Below are 19,112 nucleotides of genomic sequence, written 5' to 3'. Positions count from 1 at the left end.
TGTACATACATACATACATACATACATACAAACACACATACAGTATATACTGTATTGTGGCCCTCATACCTACAGTACATACAAGAGCTGGAACATTTACCTTTCGTGTTCAACTACAAGGTCAAACGTACGAGGTGCATGCACAAGAATGAAATGTAAAACCAGAGAGAAACCCCTTGAGGTCAAGGCTCATCTTATTTAACTTGCTTGTGTGCAAAACTTTTTTATTCACATTATGTCCACGAAAGAAATGTAAAGTTACAGAAATTTCCTTTTTAAAAGAATCAGCTATCACCATCGGTTTTTATGAATATTTGTGCTCACGTTAAAGCAACGCTGTAGCAACGCTGAAGCATTGCTCACAAAAACGTCACGATACGTGTCGTGGAGGTGACAAACTGTAGCGCGATATTGGGTTATTAATATTAATAGCCTATATTGTGTTGACTAGTAACGCGCAGTGTATTGGTGCCGACCGCGCCTCGACCCGCGGACCAAAATCTTCCTCCGCTCAGAAGAAACTAGTACCGTTTTGGTCCCGATCACGGGACTCTTGCAGGGTTTTGAGCTCTGAACTTTTACTTATGTAAGGCTGGTGTAGAGTTAAGCCTTACCTTATTAAATTAAACCTTTCTCCCTCAACAGTGTAGGATTCTAGAACATCGACACAGCACCTAGTGCTGTACTGTGGCGTATCACTCCGCCCAATCTAAAACAGACTAATCACTACAGATAAACTGACTAGTGTCATTATAGTCCCTGATTTACATCACAATATAAAGAATATATTTATAAAATAATGAACCCTGAATTACCAAAATAACCTTCTTAACAAAAATAAATCTCCTCTTACACTTATAAGGTGAGCATGAATCAATCTTTTTTATCATGTAAAAATGTATTTATTTACTTTTATTTATTTATTTAATTTTAGTTGTTAAATTTCTGGAAAAGAAAAAAGTCAAATCATACATGAGAGAAACTATTCAGTTTGTGGCAAAATATTTTTATTATATGAAACTGAAGATGCATAATGCAAACCTGACATTTACTTTTAGTTCAGTTTGTGGAAAATGGTTGGGCTGGCTTTCTCTTTAAAACTTAAACAGTTATAAAGCATTACAAACTGTAACAATAGGGCAAATGCACAGCATTGTTTTGTATTTTGTGTCTTTCAAATAAAAGACAGTTTTTTCCAGTCATATGTTCCTCATTCAAGGTTGTTAAAAAATATTGCTATAATATCGTATCGTTATCGTGACCTCAATATCGTGTATCGTGAGATTAGTGTATCGTTACACCCCTAATCAGCAGTGAACCAAACACATCCCCTTACGTACCTCATGCAAAGCTACTGAATGGCCGTATCGTGGTGTGACAGTGTTGACGGAGGGGTCAAGGCTCAGCCAGGTCATGCTGCTCAGGTTATACCTACAGAAACAGAAGAAAAAGAGCGGTCAGCATGACTTAAAGTAAGTAGTTGTTTTAAACAGCATATGTTTGAGGGTTGGTCCTTATATGCAATCGCTAATGTTAAGCACCTTCTTGGACCCCCTCTTTGGGTCCAGTGATCCAATCACATGGCTTCTCGTGCCATGTCAGCCGACTTTATTCATCACTCAACCAAGGACAAATCTTAGCAAATGAAATCAAGGCTGCTTTACTGATGAATCCATCCAACACAATGGCAAAATGAAATTACCTCAAACTATCTTCAAGAAACCCGGGTGCCATGATCACTGACCGGTTGTTCTCAGACTACGTTGTCTCTTGGTCATATTGAACTGCACAACAAATGGAAAACCAAGGCATGTCTGTCTCTACTCCGGCTTCTTACCACTTCAGGGTGCCCTTCCATGTCCTGTGAGACCCTGCAGAGCTCTGCATCCAGAAAGATGCAGAGCATCTGCTCTTTCTTTGCACTCCCGCACCAATTCTGTTTTTATTCCGTCCGGGAAACAGATTCATGCAAAGACAAAAGTTTCTTACTGTTCATAAGGTTGACTGGTTCCTTACTTGAAGGTTATTCAGGATGAATGTATCGACTAAGTGGCTGAACTTAAAATGCACTCCTTCAAGCTCTTTCTGTTTGATGATTTTGTGCCTCATCTCCGCTGTGACCCAGCGAGCAGCCCAGACCCTGATCTGGGAAAAAACATGTTGGCAGATGTCTTGATTTCTAAACTTCACTTCTGAGAAAGAAGTGAAGGCGGACATACAGGTCCATCCCACCCTAAAAGCAGATATGTCTTCACAAAGTGTCATGCCAACATCATATATTCCAAACAAACAGTGCGTCCGAAATGCCATACTAAACAGTACATACTCAAAAAGTATACGTAAGTTCGACACACTTTTGAGTAAATATCAGTAGTCTGCATTAATTGGGACGTACTACTCAGAGCCACCCGGCACTTCCTGCCATTGGGAGGGGGAGTTGTTACCATGGTAACAACTCCTGTAACAGCAGCAGTAGCAGCACCGCTCTGCTCTTTCCCCTTTATCCTGGCCCAAACAAGATGATATTTCTCCTGCGCTGTGTGGTTTTATTCTTACCTCTTCAACTTCTAACGAGAAACAGAAGAAGAAGAAGAATAATGTGATAAATGATGAGCTCATCTGGTTAATATCTTATGGAAACCAAAGCAAAAATCCCACCTAATTACCGTATTTTCTGGACTATAAGCATACAAGCTGCATTTGCTCCATTTAAAAAAAAAAAAAGATATGCAAGCCACAGATATTTATGTTGTTAGATTAGATATTTACTACATGTACAGAAGGATTTTGAACTGTAAATGATGTACATGTTTGTACCTAAATAGATCCTTTCCTAACAGTGTCTTTTAACACGGCAGTAACTTGACTGATTAAAAACGGGACAGAACCAAGAGAAAATAACCGGCATTTATTTATCTATTTATCTGTTTGAAATCTGCTTCTACTTCTATCTGCTAAAGAAGAAGTAGCGTATTTTTCTTTGCATTTATTTTGTCTTAGTTTTGATTCTAATTCCGGTTAGAGCACCCCGACCGGTGGAAGAAAAATCCACAGAATAACTGCACCTTTGTATAAGCTGCATGGTTGAAAACCTATGAAAAAAGTAGCGGCTTATAGTCCAGAAAATACGGTAGTCACATTTGAATCTTAGCGTGATGGTGCTGCTGCTGCAGCTTTGCTTAGTACCGGTAACGTTATCTTCCATTTTTGTTGGTTGTCAAGTATCTGCAGCACTTAGCAACCAAACGTCGCTGCATTGCATTGTGGGAGGTTTCTGCTTAGCTAGTGTCTATCAATCCACACTAATACATTTCTCCAGAATGAGTATGGATAGCGCATACTATTGTGTACGTACTAATGTTTCTAACGCACTAAAAAATCTCACACTGTTTTTGCTGCTCATTAGGGTGGAAGGATGGGAATTTGGGACGCAGCTACAGTCAGTCTGCGGCACAGACAACACTTTTCATAACTTGCAGTTGCATAGCAACAGGAACACCAGCATGTCCTCATGAGCTGCAGCTGGATGTCTGGAAGATTTTCAGTGGAGAACAAACTCACGCTTTCACCATGTGGTAGTCGGAGGAGTTGAAGACGTAGCCGCCGATGACCCACATGATGCCCTGCTCCACCACAGCCTTGTGGGAAGCCCTGGCCAGCCCGGGTTCGGGGTAGTCCTCCCGGGTCCAGAAGGAGGAGTTAGCAGGGACAGAGACGAAGCAGTCAGGTCCTAGGAAGGAAGGGGGGGAAAGAGTCAAGGCTCAACAGGACATTCACTCAAAGAGGCAGTGGTAATCACGTCTTTCCCAATTTGAGACAGAAATAAAAACAGACTCCGAGAGATCAGCGGAAACGATTAAATGAATCCGCAATAAAGCAAACAGTCAGCATTTTGTGAAGAAGTCCCCACGTTGACATCGTGAGTTCATTTCTTGGAGTCCGCTTTTTTAGACAAAGAAAAAGAAAACTCTAAATGTGGTAAAGGTTAAAGGTGACTTAGCTCATAAATATAAATAAAACAAGCAGACACATATACATGAGTAATAAGTCAAACACCTCGTTTTCCCTGAAGCTGCCTTCCTCCATTAATGGTCAAGAACAATAAAGCGATCATAAACAGGAATCACTCCCTAATGAAGGGGAAACATTCTGGGAAAATATCTGGCAACCGACCACATGGCAATAGAAAGACTGGCCATTTCCTGTTGGTCTTTCTAATCCTGCAGGCCGTCGCAGGGTTGAGAGGGGTCATAGTTAAAGATCCTGTTAATGTGTCTCTGTCCTGCAATCTTGTGCAAGCAGTTTTTTAGTTGGAACCCTTGATTCCAGTGACCGTATCATTTATTATCATCTCATCTCTGGCCAGCATGGCTGCTTGTCCAGGTGGAAGGAACCAAGGTAGAAGAGACTGTGATCTCTCTCAGGCCTCAAGACAAATCACTTTATACTCTTGCAGGGAAAAAAAGAAAGTTCAACTATAAAAGAGAAGGTGGTATGGTGTACTCCATAATCACAGCTGATGAATTTGACCTGTTGCAACGAATATTGGGTTGTACCTGAGACAAGAGTTGCTCTTTAGTTACAGTACAAAATATAAACCCCATCGGAACCTTCTTACCTGAAAGTATTCTGCATATCTGAGGGGGCTTTCACATCTGTCCCATTTGGAGCAGTTGTTCTGAAACAGGGAGCGTTTCCCCCTAAAGATCAGTTGGTTTGGTATATGTGACACAGCAATCGCACTCGGATGCGGGACAAAACAAGCGAGCCGAGATCTCCTAGGAGAGGGGATCTCTGCCCGCTTCCATTGCAGACCTGGAGCGGTTCGTTTGCAGTGAGAACATAATCCACACAGCAACCCACACAACTCACTCATAAATGTGGTTGTTGGTTGTTTTTTTTTTCCCGGGGTACGGAAGAGGAAACCCCTTCCACGTTTATTTCTGACCAATGAGAGAACAGCTTTGAACTGCTACAGACGGTTGCCTTGTGAACACAAACGCCACAAACGAAAAATGAAATAACTATCGATTTAGCCGCTGAATCGGAACAAAACAAACGGGCCGCAGGTCTGAAAACACCCTAAGCCTGCTGAAGTGATATTGGTGGCTCTGCAGCTACTCATGTTGTCAAACATGTTGGAGGGACGGTGCTGCGACCCACCTTGCCATCCAGCGTTACAGACGCAGCTCTTGTCGTGGCAGCGGCCTCGTTCAGGGAAGCCGCAGTTGGCCTGGCAGTACGGGACGTCACAGGCCTCCCCCTTCCAGTTGGGCTCACACTCGCAGGAGACCGAGCCGGTGCCGTTTCCCACACGACACTCGCCTCGGCCAGAGCAGTTGTTCGGACACGTGTTCACCCTTTCAATGAGACAGAAAAAGGAAGTAACGGTGAAGGGACTCGGACTAAATCTGGAACAATCTGGATACAGAAGCCAAAGAATGCAAATCAAATATTACATTTAAAAGAATAATAAAAGCCAGTTTGATGAAAAAATATCAATTGTTAAGTTAGGTGGGTTTTCTTTTTTTTCTCTCCCTCTCCTTTTAGCACCATTGTCATATTTATTTTTCTTTGAATCAAAAAAGAATACGACTATCTGTGTTTGACAACAGCCATTTTGTGTTGTTTATAACTTTGTTGTAGTTTTGGTTTAGTTTTTTTGTTTGCTTGTTTTTTTTTTTATTACGTCTATTGGAAAGTGTTTTTTTTTTTTTTTTTTTTTTTTTTTTTTTTTTTTAAATTGCGTAATTTTTCTTTTTTATTATTACATTAATTGAAATTTGATTTCTTAGGAAAAAGGGACGGATAAAATAAGCTTAGTCTTCTTTCTGTTCCTTTTCATTCAAGAGATTTGTTGTAATTATATTGAACTGTTTTGTTTTTCTTTTAATGAATGAAATAAAGAATAGATAAATTAAAAAAAATAAACTAACAAAAACCTCAACACTACCATCTGCACATGTATTTAAAACTATGGGTCAGTAGCGCAGTTCAGCGTGGGTTTGTATGCACGCTGGAATAACTCGAATTAGGACGAATTATCTTGATCTCAAGAGCTTCAGTTCGGCCCGAGGAGCCTAATGGCGCTTTTCCACTAGAACCTACTCAGCCCGACTCGACTCGCCTTGGTTCTTCTCCACTAGGGGTCTAACGTGCCGAGTAGATACTTTTCTGTAACTATTCTGCCGAGGTTCTAAGCTGCTGAGTTGGCTGTATCTGACATCATCACACTACAGGCCACCGATTGGTCGGGGGGTTGGAGTCAGACGTCTGAGTCAGGAGGAGGAAATCAGAGAAAGAGACTCTGACGGATTCTTGTTCATTTTATTTAACAGACAATGGCAGCAAAAGTCTGTTTCATGATCCAACTCTGAGGTGCAGATGTTCATAAACCTGGTGGCTGAGGAGAGAATTAAAAAGGGATCTAGACGGAGATAAGGAACGACCAGATCTACCAGGAGCTCTGTCTCTTCATAGCTGCTCACGGCTCCAGCTGACTTTTCAGCAGCGCAGAGACAACAAAAAAAAAAAAAGCGTTGCCACTTGAAGCTTCTCTCACTCTCATTTTTTAACTTGATATCGAACACAAGCCACAGATCCAGCAGCACATCTATCCTCTCCTCCAGGTTCTACATCTTTAGTGTTATTGTCTTCTTCCTTTAGATCACACAATAGAATACGTCACAGCAGCTTCTCTCCAACCTCCTACTTCTGCTCCAGTTGCTGAATTGTTATGGAAAAGAAACTTGGCCGAGTTGAGTCGAGCCGAGTAGAGCTGAGTAGCTACTAGTGGAAAAGCGCCATAAGGTGTATACACGGCTTTTAAAAATGTGAAAATCGGTCAGATTAAGGCAACAATTCAACTGTCTGTTAGTGCGTATAAATGTAGTGAATGTGGTGCTGCTCTGCATCACTTGTAGACACAACTGATGTCTGGTGCATCAACATACACGTTTGGTAGACTATTATATTTTTTTAAATGAATAAAAACAGACATTACCTACGATTCGCTTTATGTTGGTGAGAAAAACACTACAGACTGTGTGCAAAATTGGAAAATAATCTGGGTTATCTGCTCAGAACGAAGCAAGGAAAGCATATTAGCCATGAAAGCGAGACAATACAGTGAGATGCTAATGTCCCTCTTCCCAAAGACAAACATAATGGAAGAGAGTTGGATGCCACAAAAAGCCCTCGTCATTCTTTCATGTTCCTTTGGTGCCTGATGGTTTGATGTTGCGGCTCCTCATCCCAAGACAAGAAAGACAGGGGGCCCAGGGGCAATTCATTTTCATCCAAGCGTGTGTTTCCCTGCCAACTTCAGTCCTATTGCTATGGTGATGGGACCACTGAACACGGGGGGGCCATGGGGGGCCACGGTGCCATTTGCAGATGTTTACAAAGAAAAGGCTACTTGGTTTATCTTAGCGTCTCAGTCTCTGAGTCTTTATAGTTTTTCAGATCACGAAAACAATTATTTTTGTTTGACTGTGAGCAAATCTTTTTATTTTTCTGTTCACATATTCATGACTGATGAGCAAATTAGTTTAAAAGCAGCTTTTACTCCTTTTTTTCCTCTCCCCTTCTTCTCTTGTAAAAAGTCCCTACAGCAATTTCACCTGGGAGGGAGATAAAAGATACAAGCCTATTTTCTGGGACTGTCCAGTATTACAAGGATTCTGGGATAATATTAAAAAGGAGATAGATGTTACACTAGAACCAATGTTGTTCTTGTTGGGAGTGATAACCAAAGACATGTAGAATGTAGACAAACAATATATATTGAGGATTATTTTATTAGTAGCGAAGAAAATGATTACAGTGAACTGGAGAGAAGTAAAACCACCAACTATAGGTCAATGGACCCAGAGACTGAAAGATGTATACACGATGCAGCGATTAATAGCTAGTCTACAGCTCACAATGGACACTTTCCTGCCAAGATGGTCTTGCACTTCCAGATACCTGGGGGTTTGATGGATGGGATGATGAGAGGGAGGACTGTTGGGAATTCCTCTTTATAAAATCCTGCTCAGCCACTATCCTGCTCTATATTCACTTACTCTGTTTGATACATTGTCTTTATACATAGGCTATATCAGGGGTCATCAACCCTGTCCTAGTGGCTCCTGGAGCTTTTTAAAAAATGTTTGACCTTTTTTTTCCTTTTTTTCCCCCCCTCTTCTTTTTTTCCTTTTTTCTTATTTTTTCCTCTTTTCTTCTTTTTTTCTTTTTCCTTTCCTTTTAAATCTCGACATTTCAACTTTTTTCTCGACATTGACTTTTTTCTCGAAGTGCATAATGAAAAAAAAAATCTTCTCCCAGTTATAACTAATATAGCTACATGCAGCATGTGTTGTCTTCATTTTAAGGCTTATAAAAGACTTAATTTTTTGCGGATGCAGACACATTTGTTTTTTGCGTTTTTGGTCCAATATGGCTCTTTCAACATTTTGGGTTGCCAACCCCTGGGCTATATATATCTCCATCTTAACTTGAGAATACAGTATGTGTGTGTATGAGGGAGGAGGCTGAAGTATAGATGTGTGTTTAGTTGCCTGTTTTTTATTTTTGTGTATTAATTTACTTAGTTATTTGTGTATGTTATATAGTTGTTTCTGTTCTTGTAGTTTTCCCTTTGGTCTCCCCTTCTTATTCCCTTTTTATTTATTTATTTATTTACTCATTTTTCTTTTTAATTAATTAGCTTTATTGTAACTCATTGTACTACATGGCATGTCATTCATTTGTGAAGTCATATGTCAGGATATGTTCTGTAAAATGTTTAAATAAATAGTAAGAAAAAAAAAAGATACAAGCCATGCCAATGAAACACAAGAAAAGAAAAAACACAGGTGGCGTTGTTATTCACAAACCAATTGTCTCCAGTGCGTGAGGGCTCCGCCTTTTGTTTTGTTTTTTTCGATCAAACACAACCAACATGGATGTGTAAGATATAGTTATGTTAAAAGAAACCCCCGTGTGTCCTGCTTCTCTCACCTGTAGGAAATGTTGAAGCCAGTCAGGTTGTAGGCTGCATCACTGAAGAAGTGTAAGAGAGCGTAGCCCGACTGAGAAACCACCTCAGGAACGGTCTCATTCCCATATCGCTCAGGAACGATCAGACCGCTGCAAATACGTCAAAAAGGGGGCATGTCAGGTATTTTGTTCCTTTATGATGCATGTTTTTCTCCAAACCAGTCACGAATGCGAAAAACACTTTTATTGTGTGTAATTTCATAGTATTTATTGTTGATACAAACACAACCAGCATAAAGAAGTTTCTACTGTACGTCTTTTTTTTTTTTTTTTTTTTTTTTTTGTAATGGTACATTGTAATGGTACAAATCCAAATGAGTCAGGACATTTTCTGAAATGCAACAAAGAATTCAATCTGTAACATAACAATTAGTTTCAACCTTTGTCAGACAAGTATGAGTGAAAGGACTGTTGGTGTCTTCATTGACTGATTTCCTCAGTGGAGAGAGGCAAATAAACCTTATCTGATCCTACCCTACCCAACATTTTCATTAATCTTCACTACATCTTCATATACACCACCACCTTTTCCTGATCGGCCCTGCTGGCCTCCAGCAGGAGGGTCCCCCCTTATGATCCAGGTCCTGGTCGAGTTTTTCTTGCCACTGTTTGGCTTAAGGTTTTTCTCCCACTATGGGAGTTTTTACCTGCCATTGTTTATGTAATAATTGCTCGGGGGTCATGTTCTGGTAAGATCCTAGAAACAACTTCTGTTGTAATGGACGCTATATCAGGGGTCGGCAACGCATATGGCTCTATAGCGCCACCCTAGTTGCTCCCTGGAGCTTTTTCAAAAATGTTTGACCTTTTTTTTTCTCTTTTTTTCTTCTTTTTTCTTTTTTTCTTCTTTTTTTCCTTTTTTCTGTTTTTTCTTCCTTTTTCCTTTCCAATCTCGACATTTTGACTTTTTTCTCGACATTGTACTTCAACATTAATCTCGACATTTCGACTTTTTTCTCGACATTTCGACCTTTTTCTCAACATTTCGACCTTTTTCTCAACATTTTGACTTTTTTCTCAACATTTTGACTTTTTTCTCAACATTTCAACCTTTTTCTCAACATTTCGCCTTCCGCCATTTGCCTTCATTCTAAGGCTTATACAAGACTTTTCATTTTTTGCTGCTCCGGACATATTTGTTTTTTGTGTTTTTGGTCCAATATGGCTCTTTCAACATTTTGGCTTGCCGATCCCTGCGTTATATGAATAAAATTGAATTGAACTTCTCGGGGCCAGATTATTCTTATATCACAGCTATGCAGATGATACACAATTCTACCCATCATACCCACAGGATGAGAGCAGAGGGGACCGGGCCTTTGCATTAACTGGACCCAAAGTTTGGAACGAGCTGCCAATGCATATACGCCTGCCTCCTATGGCTGTTTTTAAATCTCATCTTAAAACTAATTTTTACTCACTAGCATCTAACCTGCCACGATTGTTTTATTTTATTTATGTGTCTTATGTTTTACTTTGTCCTCTTTTTTTTATTTTTCTTTCGCTTGTCCAGCACTTTGGTCAGCTGTTGTTTTTTTTAAAGTGCTTTATAAATAAACTTGAACTTGAACAGGATGACTCCAAAATCTCAGCACTAGATTTACTCAAGTGCTGGTTATTCCTGCCAATCATTCATTCAGCCTCATTATTGACATAAATATCACTATCTATTACTGATACTTTCACAATGGTTACAAAGAACCTGGGTGTCATGTTTGATGACCAGTTATTTTTCCCTGACCACGTTGCCTTAGTCTCACAGTCGCGACACTCTGTACTCTGCAACATAAAACAAATGAGACCTTATCTGACTTTGCAACTCCTGATACAGGCTGTGTTTATATCCTGCCTTAATTACTGCAATGCTGGCCTTCCAGCTTGTGTCAAACTGCTAGAAAAGGTCCACAATGTGCCGAATGTGAGGGTGTTTTCAGTCCAAACGCCAGGCTGTCAAGCATCTCCAAAACTGAACAAAATATTTACTGCATGAGAAATGCTTTGAAATGGTTCTATGTTCAGCACTTTGTTTCAGCTGTTGTGTTAGAGTGCTCTACAAATGAGTTGAGATCCTACTTAGATGATCAAAACAGGCCAACAAGCTCAACCCACGATTAGTACCTTTGAAAACCACCGTCAGTCGACAGCCATCTGCTGTGTTACATAAAAACAGGAAGATGAACAGAAAGACCGAGGACACATTTCTGTGGTCAGATCAGTCCTGAGATAAGAGTTCGCTGGTCCAAAGATGAGGAAGACCATCCAGACTGTTGCAGAGCAAAAGGCACAACGTCATATATGATGATGATATGGCGGTCAGCAGCGCTTCTGCACGTGTGTAAAGGAACCATTGGTGCACAAGTGTATACAGTAATCCCTGGCTATAACGCGGTTCACCTTTCACGTCTCGCTGCTTCACAGATTTGCATTGTGCATCGTGTTCTGCATTCTGATTGGCTAAACATTCTCCCCGCTTCTTCACTTCCTGTCTCAATAACGTTGGTCGCTTAGCAACAATGCTGAGAACGGACAATGAGCTTCAGCAGCAGCTCAAGAACGGGACCCTTTGATGAATCGTTCATTACAGTCTCAGATAATCCATGGTGTCATGTCGATTTAGAAGAATCTTTTTGCCCAGAAGAAAAAAGGGCGACAACAACGACCCATAACTATGTTTTTATCTCGAAAAACCCTATAGAGCGAGTCAGGATGCAGCGGCATCAGAAGAGCTGTGAAAAGTCACAATTTGTCGTACTGTACTTATTGTATTTTTTTTCATAATAATTTTTCATTTTCTCCTGTTCAAATCCAATTAATCAGGTTGCGGTGGGGCGGGGTTGATCTCCGCAATTTGAAGCATTGTATAATAATTGTAAAAAAATAAATAAAGGTTGCTACTTCGCGGATTTCACTTATCACGGGTTCTTTTTGGAACGTAACCCCCGTGAAAAACCAGGGATTACTGTACTGGCATTTCAGTGTGGGCTTGACTTGCCTGCCTGTTGTCAACATCTGCATTGTAGTTATATATAATATAAGGATAACCAGACAAGAAAGACCAGTCTGCTGGGGAGCGGAAGTCCTCCTTTCTTTGAGAATGAACACACCGTGGATTCGTCTTTCACAACTGGAACTGATTTACTCAGTTTGCAAACAATTAAAAGGTGTAATTAAAAAGGAAGGGTGATGAAACACCCTTGGTGGTAATCACGCCTCTCTCCCTACTTTTCGTAGCGTGATCTTTCTATTCCTCCACTGTTGGCATAAGATTCTAATTTTTTCTTCTTCTTTTTTTTTTACTTTGTCTGCATATATATTAATGGTTAATACCATGTTGGTAAAAACCTAAGGCATATATATATGCATTTTTCTTCACATTCCCTTTTCATCGGTACACGGCAAATAAAGGTTGAAACCAATTTACAGAGTACACTTTAAAAAATGTCCCAATATTTTCTGGAAACTGGATTTGTACTATAAATGTCATTAAACGTTTCTTTCTCAAACCAATTTTCCCATAAAGAAAAAAAACATCTCTACAAAAACCATAAGGAGTTTTTGAAGCCTAAACAGAGGAAGGGGGATGCAGCAGCCAGCGAATGAGTCGTAGCAGACGTACCTGAAAGCAGCGAGGAGGGGAGCGTATATGGAGTCTCCGTCGTACACGTACAGGTGGTCCCAGCTGCATTCGGTGGCAAAGTGGTTGAACCGTAATCGCAGGATGGTGTTGGGCCTGTCGGACACAAACAAGGGCCGTTAGACACTCACATCACAACTGTCTCTGTCAAAATGTCAAGTAACCCAATATGGCGCAAGTATGATTTTCAATATGGAAGGTTTTACAATCCAAAACTCTATTATATCAGTACAATCAATTAAGACACAATCTAGAGTCACATCCATACGCCACTAGACAGGCAACAAAGGGCTGGTTTTCACTTCTTAAGCCAGGCACAAATTTTCTGAAGCATACAGTAGAATATAGATCAATGAAATCATGGAATTCTTTACCACTATATGAATAAATTAACACAGAAATCAATACTCAAAAAGCAAATTAAGAAACACCTTGGAATATCATATGTATAAGATACCATACACACACTTATACAGATACATATACATACTGGACAAGGTGAGGTGTATTTTTGATCCGATTTTCATGGCCTAGATGATGTTTTATATATATATTTATATTGGAATGTTTCATGTATGTTTTTTTGTTTTTTTTTGCTTTAAGATAATGATTTACATGTACGGTAAAGTTTAATGTAGGTTTGCCATGTTATTTCGTTTTCTTTCTTTATGTCTTGTTTTTAACTGTATATTTTAAATGTATTGTTTTTTAATGTGGACCCCAGTAAGACTAGCTGTGTTTAAGGGCATAGCTAATGGGGATCCTTACAAATAAACAAATAAACATGTAACATCACAGAGCAAAGTGCACCGAGTTTACCAGTGAATCATCTCTTTATGCATTTACTCAAGCTTCCTCAGAGAGCAGTTTTAAAGTTTTAAAGTTTTAAAAGTGCAAAAATGTGACCCCTGATATGGTTACATAAGCTGATTTTAAGACATGATTTTAAGAGTGTAAAAGATGGGGGGCGTGGTCGACTGACAATGGAGTGAGTCGTACTTTCGAGCAGCTCCGCTCTTAATGGTATATAATTGATACTTTGAGGAACTTAATCGCAATAATTCCATATGCCACATGCCCTAAAGTATGTCTAAGGACCACACGAACCGCAGATATCCCACTAGAACGCCTATCGCTGCCCAAAATAGTGAGTCTGTTGAAGTCAGAAGTTTGCCGAGTGGAAAACTAGCTAGCCAAACAACGGATGCTAATATGGCTGCCGGCCAGGCAGAGGCAGCTAACGTGGTGACTAGCCCCACTAATGCCGACCTGTTGGACGCTATTCATAGGCTACAGGGCTCACTGGAAACCAAAATCACTGTGGTTTCCAACAACCTGTGCTCCGTGCAGACTACACTGTCCACGGTGATCGACAAGGTGCGGGACATCGAGGTAACTGTAGCTAGCCACGACGCGCGGCTAGCAGCCCAGGACGCCAAGATCAAAGCACTTCAAGCCGCCCACGACGACACACGCAAGGCCATGCTGGCTAACGAGCTGAGATCGAGACGTTTCAACGTTAGGCTCGGGCCGATCGCCGAGGGAAAAGAAAAATTAGATGCCACGGGCTTCGTCTCCAGGCTAATTCCTAGTCTACTTGGGCCCGAGCATTTTCCTGATGGAGTGCGCGTCGACGTAGCACACAGGGTTGGCCCAAAACCTGAGAGAGGAGGTCGCATCAGGGCCATCATCGCTAGGATACATTATCTTGATGTGAAACAGCTGATAATCAAGCTGGCTGCCAAGCAGGCCCCCCTCAGCTACAACGGCACAAGGGTGTCTATATTCCCGGATCTACCGACGTCAACGTTCCAACAACGCAAGAAGTTCTACGAGGTCCGGGGAAGGTGCAAGGCTGCAGGGCTGCAGTCTGGCTTCGTAGGGACGCGCGAGACCCGGCTTCGCATCACTCGGGATGGAACCACGCGGTACTTCGACACCCCCGAGGCGGCGGACGCCTTCCTGGACGCGGCGCGGGTCATTGAGGACGGCGTGGGAGTCCGGGGGGGGTGACGGGGCCGTTGGCGGCGCGCCCGCGGGCGGCGACCTGGATGTAGGTGATATTGGATCTATGGCGGTTTCTGCAGCTGGAGACGGTAACGTTATCGTTGAAGACGCGGACAACGAAGAGGGCCAGTGATTACAGGTTTTATTCTTGTTTTTTTTTTTTGGGCTTTCTGGCGGTGGCGGAAGACTAAAGGTATGTGATATTAGTTTACAGAACCATTGGTGCTCCGACCAAATGTGAGTGAAGTGCCTCTTCAAGACTCTGTTTTTACTTTTTTTTTCCTGCACTGACTTTTATCCTACGCGCTTATTGACTTTACAGGCACGGTAGCCCGGCTGATCTTACTGCCGCTGCGGTTCCTAGTTTCAAAACATAGCCGGGCTGCGGGATGCCTTTACGTTTTTTCTTGGACTATATTGGACATTGGTTTAGCTCGTAGCATCGCTGCCATGTTATTTTATTCATCTTTGAGTAGGCTGGACTGTTATGTGGTTTCTCACGTTTCTCCGCCATTTCCAAGTGTGTGTGTGTGTGTGTGTGTGTGTGTGTGCGCGCGCGTGCGTGTGCGCGCGTGTGCTTGCTTGTGCGCGTGAGCGGATGTCTGTGCGGCTGAATGCGTGTGCAGCAATGTTGTTATAACTATATGGTTTACTTTGGAATGCCTGCGTAGTTGCGCGGGTGGCTGTCTTCTTTCTGATCACAGCAGAGCCTGGGTTTTCATGCTAAGTTACCGGTGCACTGTCTGATTTAATTGGTTGCTGAGAGTGGGGGCGTGAGTGGGCGTGACTGTGTGTGTGGGTGAACCTGTTTGCGCCTGAACACTGGACTGTTATTGTCAATGGTGTATGCCAGCCTGTGGGAGAATGTGAATGTAAGGTTAAGCGTGCACTCCTGCTATTTACTTTCATTATTGCTATTTATTTTTTGCCATACGTTTTCTTGAATTCATTCATTCATTCATTCATTCATACGTTTTCTTTACGTTCAAACTCTGCAAATGGTTTAGTTCAATCTACTTCTTTTGCTATTTTTTATTCTTTTTATTTTTTTATATTTTATTATTATTATTACCATTAATTTTTTATTAACTATTTTATTTATTTTTATTGTTTATTTATTTGTTTTAATTTATTTATCTTCCCCTACACCTTCGTTCCTTAAGCACAACCAGTCTTTATTTAACTTTAACTTTATTAACATATATAGCATATTTTAACGGTATTTATAACTCTAAACCTGTTCCTTCCTATCGCTCGTTTTGTAATAATTCGACTTGTGATTTCTGTCACTACTGCTACTGTGATTTTTAATATTAATATTTTTTATTCTCCCCCCCTTTTTTTTTTTTTTTTCTTTTTTTTTTTCTTTTCTTTCTTCCTCTTCTCTTTACATTATATTAGTTATTTATCTATGCTATTTCGTTCAGTAATGTTTGATTATCCTTCTAATATGCTTGTTTGTGGCGCTGCTACCTTCTATTCTTAAATTTAGGCTTCTAGTTAACGTGGTTACAAAGGGCTGTCTGCCATTGTGCTGGTTGTTGTCTTTGTCTTGTATATGTGTGGATGTTGGGATTTGGCCGGGGAACTCAGAGGGACCTACGTTCGGTCTAGCTTAGTGCAGTTTATGCTATAGGTTCCATTAGCCCAAGGCTGATGTCATCTTGCGTTAGGAGTCGGTGGCTTGCACTTCACTTTATGTTCCTGGAGGCCAACATGTGCTTACTGTCCAGAAAGCCAGAACCTGCACCTATCGTGCTGTTATAGGTTCTCTCGCCGTTTTACCGCTATTACAACTGTTTCTATTATCACTTTTTATTTAAACCGCATTCGTCTTTGTTTCTGAGGCAATTGTGGGATGGGGTGCCCCACTTAAAGGGCTCTCTATAGGCCTGTCTTTTGTTCGATCGAGCGAGCCGTTCGCTCCGTATATCCGTTACTGTGGACTTTGGTTACTTGTGGCTATTTTGAGGCAACACCACATATACTTACGGTTAATATTCCTCACACTGCTTTTATTATAGAGCGGGGTAGTAGGGGGAGGATACTATGCCCTGTATAGTACTAGGGAGGTTAGAGTTGGGCTCCGTAAGGGTTAGTCCCTCTGTTAGGGGTGGGGGGTGGTGGACGGGGTGGTGGTGTGTTTTGTGTTTCTTGTTCTGTGTTGCTGGCTGGGGGGGTTTGTGTGCCTTCCGGGGGAGGGTGAGTGCGGTGCCGGGGAGCGGCGTGGCCGTTAATTGTGTCAATGACACATAAAAATGTAAACAGTCCGACCAGCGGAGCCCTAAGGTTCATAAGTTGGAACGTTAGAGGGTTGGGAAATCCAGTTAAGAGAGCGAAGGTTCTGGCGCATTTAAAATCAATACAACCAGATGTCATATTTTTGCAGGAGACGCATGCTAAACGTAACACTCCATCAGTTCTTAGAGCCAATTGGTTAGGCCAGGCATATCATGCTAATTTTGGAGCGAAAGCCAGGGGTGTAGCTATACTGTTTCGGAAAAATGTACCATTCACTCACTCTGTAACTATATCCGATAATGAAGGTAGGTATCTAATACTTCAAGGTCAATTGGCTTCTACGCATGTTACACTAGTGAATATTTATGGTCCTAATTTTGACAGCCCTGAGTTCTTTCAAAAACTGTTTAATCGTATTCCAGATGCTCACTCCACTCATATCCTGATAGCAGGCGACGCTAACTGTCTGATGGACCCAATATTGGACAGGAGCTCAGCTCTCCCGTATCCTCAATCAAAAGCTAGTGGCCGACTAAAAGTCTTGTTGGAAAGCTCAAATATTGTAGACATCTGGCGTTTACTTAACCCCACGGGCAGAGAATACTCGTTTTATAGTCCTGTACATAAATCATCAAGCCGTATTGACTACTTTTTTATTGATTCAAAATTTTTGCCGGCGGTTACGGACAGCACTTATCGTCCAATTTTAGTATCGGATCACAGTCCAGTGACTCTGGATCTACATTTTGCGGAACTCGATAACAGAACTAATAGGTCTTGGCGGTTTGATCCTCTTCTCCTTAAAGACGAAGTCTTCCAGAAAGAAATGGCGAGTAACATTTCCCATTTCTTGGACGCAAATGATAATGGCGAGGTTGGTGACTCGGTTCTGTGGGAGTCATGTAAAGCTGTCATGAGAGGACATATTATTGCTCATGCGGCCGCCAAACGAAAATTGCAAGAAGCTTCTCTGAGGGATATTGAAGCCACCTTAATACGGTTAAATAAAGAATATGTAGATAACCCGTCGTCCGAATTATTGGGTAAAATCACAAAACTACGGTATGACTTTAATACAATTTTAACAAAAAAAGTCTGTTCTCAACTGTTAAATTATAGGCAGCAAATCTTCGAGATCGGTGATAAACCACATAAATTACTAGCCAGACTGCTGAAACATTCACAAGCCTCTCAGTCCATTCGTTCAGTCAAAAATAAAAGCGGAAGACTGGTAACCACACCGAAGGATATTAATAAATGCTTTGAGGAATTTTATCGAGATCTATATAGCTCAAAGACTTCGAGCAGTCAGGGAACGATTGACGACTTCCTGGATGACTGTGATCTTCCCTCCTTAGATGAGGAAGCTGTAGCTGCCTTGGATGCGGATATCACAATAGGGGAAGTCGAAACGGCTATTGCACAATCGCCCAACAATAAGGCTCCTGGCCCGGACGGCTTTGGAGCCGAATACTATAAGGCTTTTAAGAGCTCCTTAGCGCCGTTAATGCTTCGTATGTTCAATCACTCCAGAGAGCAGGGATCTATGCCTAGAGGGGCGTACCTCGGGAGGATTTCACTTATACTTAAGAAGGATCGAGATCCTTCGCTAGCCTCCTCTTACAGACCTATCTCCCTTCTGCCAGTTGAATCTAAGATCTTGAGTAAAATACTGGCGTCGCGCCTAAAAGAACATATTACCAAAATCATTCATCCGGACCAGACTGGTTTCATGCCGGACAGACATATTCAGTTCAATATGAGAAGGCTCTTTAACTTAATGTATAGCCCCATGCGGGCTTCGGAAGATGCAATCGTTATTTCGTTAGACGCGGAGAAAGCGTTTGATCAAATTGAGCACCCGTATATGTTGTCTGTTTTGTCCAGGTTTGGTTTCGGCAAAGCGTTCATTAACTGGATGCGTATTATATATCGGGAACCAGCGGCTACAGTAGTCACCAATCGAACCGAATCGGCCCCCTTCAGACTATTTCGGGGGACTAGGCAGGGGGACCCGATATCTCCATACATTTTCGCTCTTGCGCTGGAACCCCTGGCCTCCCGCATACGTTCTAGCGAGGCTATACGTCCAATAGTGCAAAATGGCACTGTACACAAAATATCAGCGTACGCTGACGACGTGGTTCTATATATTTCCGACCCAAAAACCTCCATTCCACCCTTACTG

General features: G+C 41.5%; 1 protein-coding gene across 1 annotated transcript in view; it reads right to left on the bottom strand.

Moving 5' to 3' along the window:
- Positions 1–19,112, bottom strand: part of atrn (attractin) — a 209,928-nt gene that overhangs the window by 173,307 nt on the left and 17,509 nt on the right. Inside the window, exons 3-7 of the mRNA XM_061744197.1 lie at positions 12,659–12,772; positions 9,004–9,132; positions 5,164–5,360; positions 3,562–3,730; positions 1,341–1,431 (exon numbers count right to left, since the gene is read on the bottom strand). Coding sequence (XP_061600181.1) covers positions 1,341–1,431; positions 3,562–3,730; positions 5,164–5,360; positions 9,004–9,132; positions 12,659–12,772 — 700 coding nt within the window. The remainder of the gene's footprint in view (positions 1–1,340; positions 1,432–3,561; positions 3,731–5,163; positions 5,361–9,003; positions 9,133–12,658; positions 12,773–19,112) is intronic.

This window comes from Cololabis saira, chromosome 16 (genome assembly GCF_033807715.1).
Source record: "Cololabis saira isolate AMF1-May2022 chromosome 16, fColSai1.1, whole genome shotgun sequence".
Taxonomy (NCBI): domain Eukaryota; kingdom Metazoa; phylum Chordata; class Actinopteri; order Beloniformes; family Belonidae; genus Cololabis; species Cololabis saira.
Note: the sequence above shows the minus strand (reverse complement) of the source record. Positions and strands in the feature narration are given on the sequence as shown.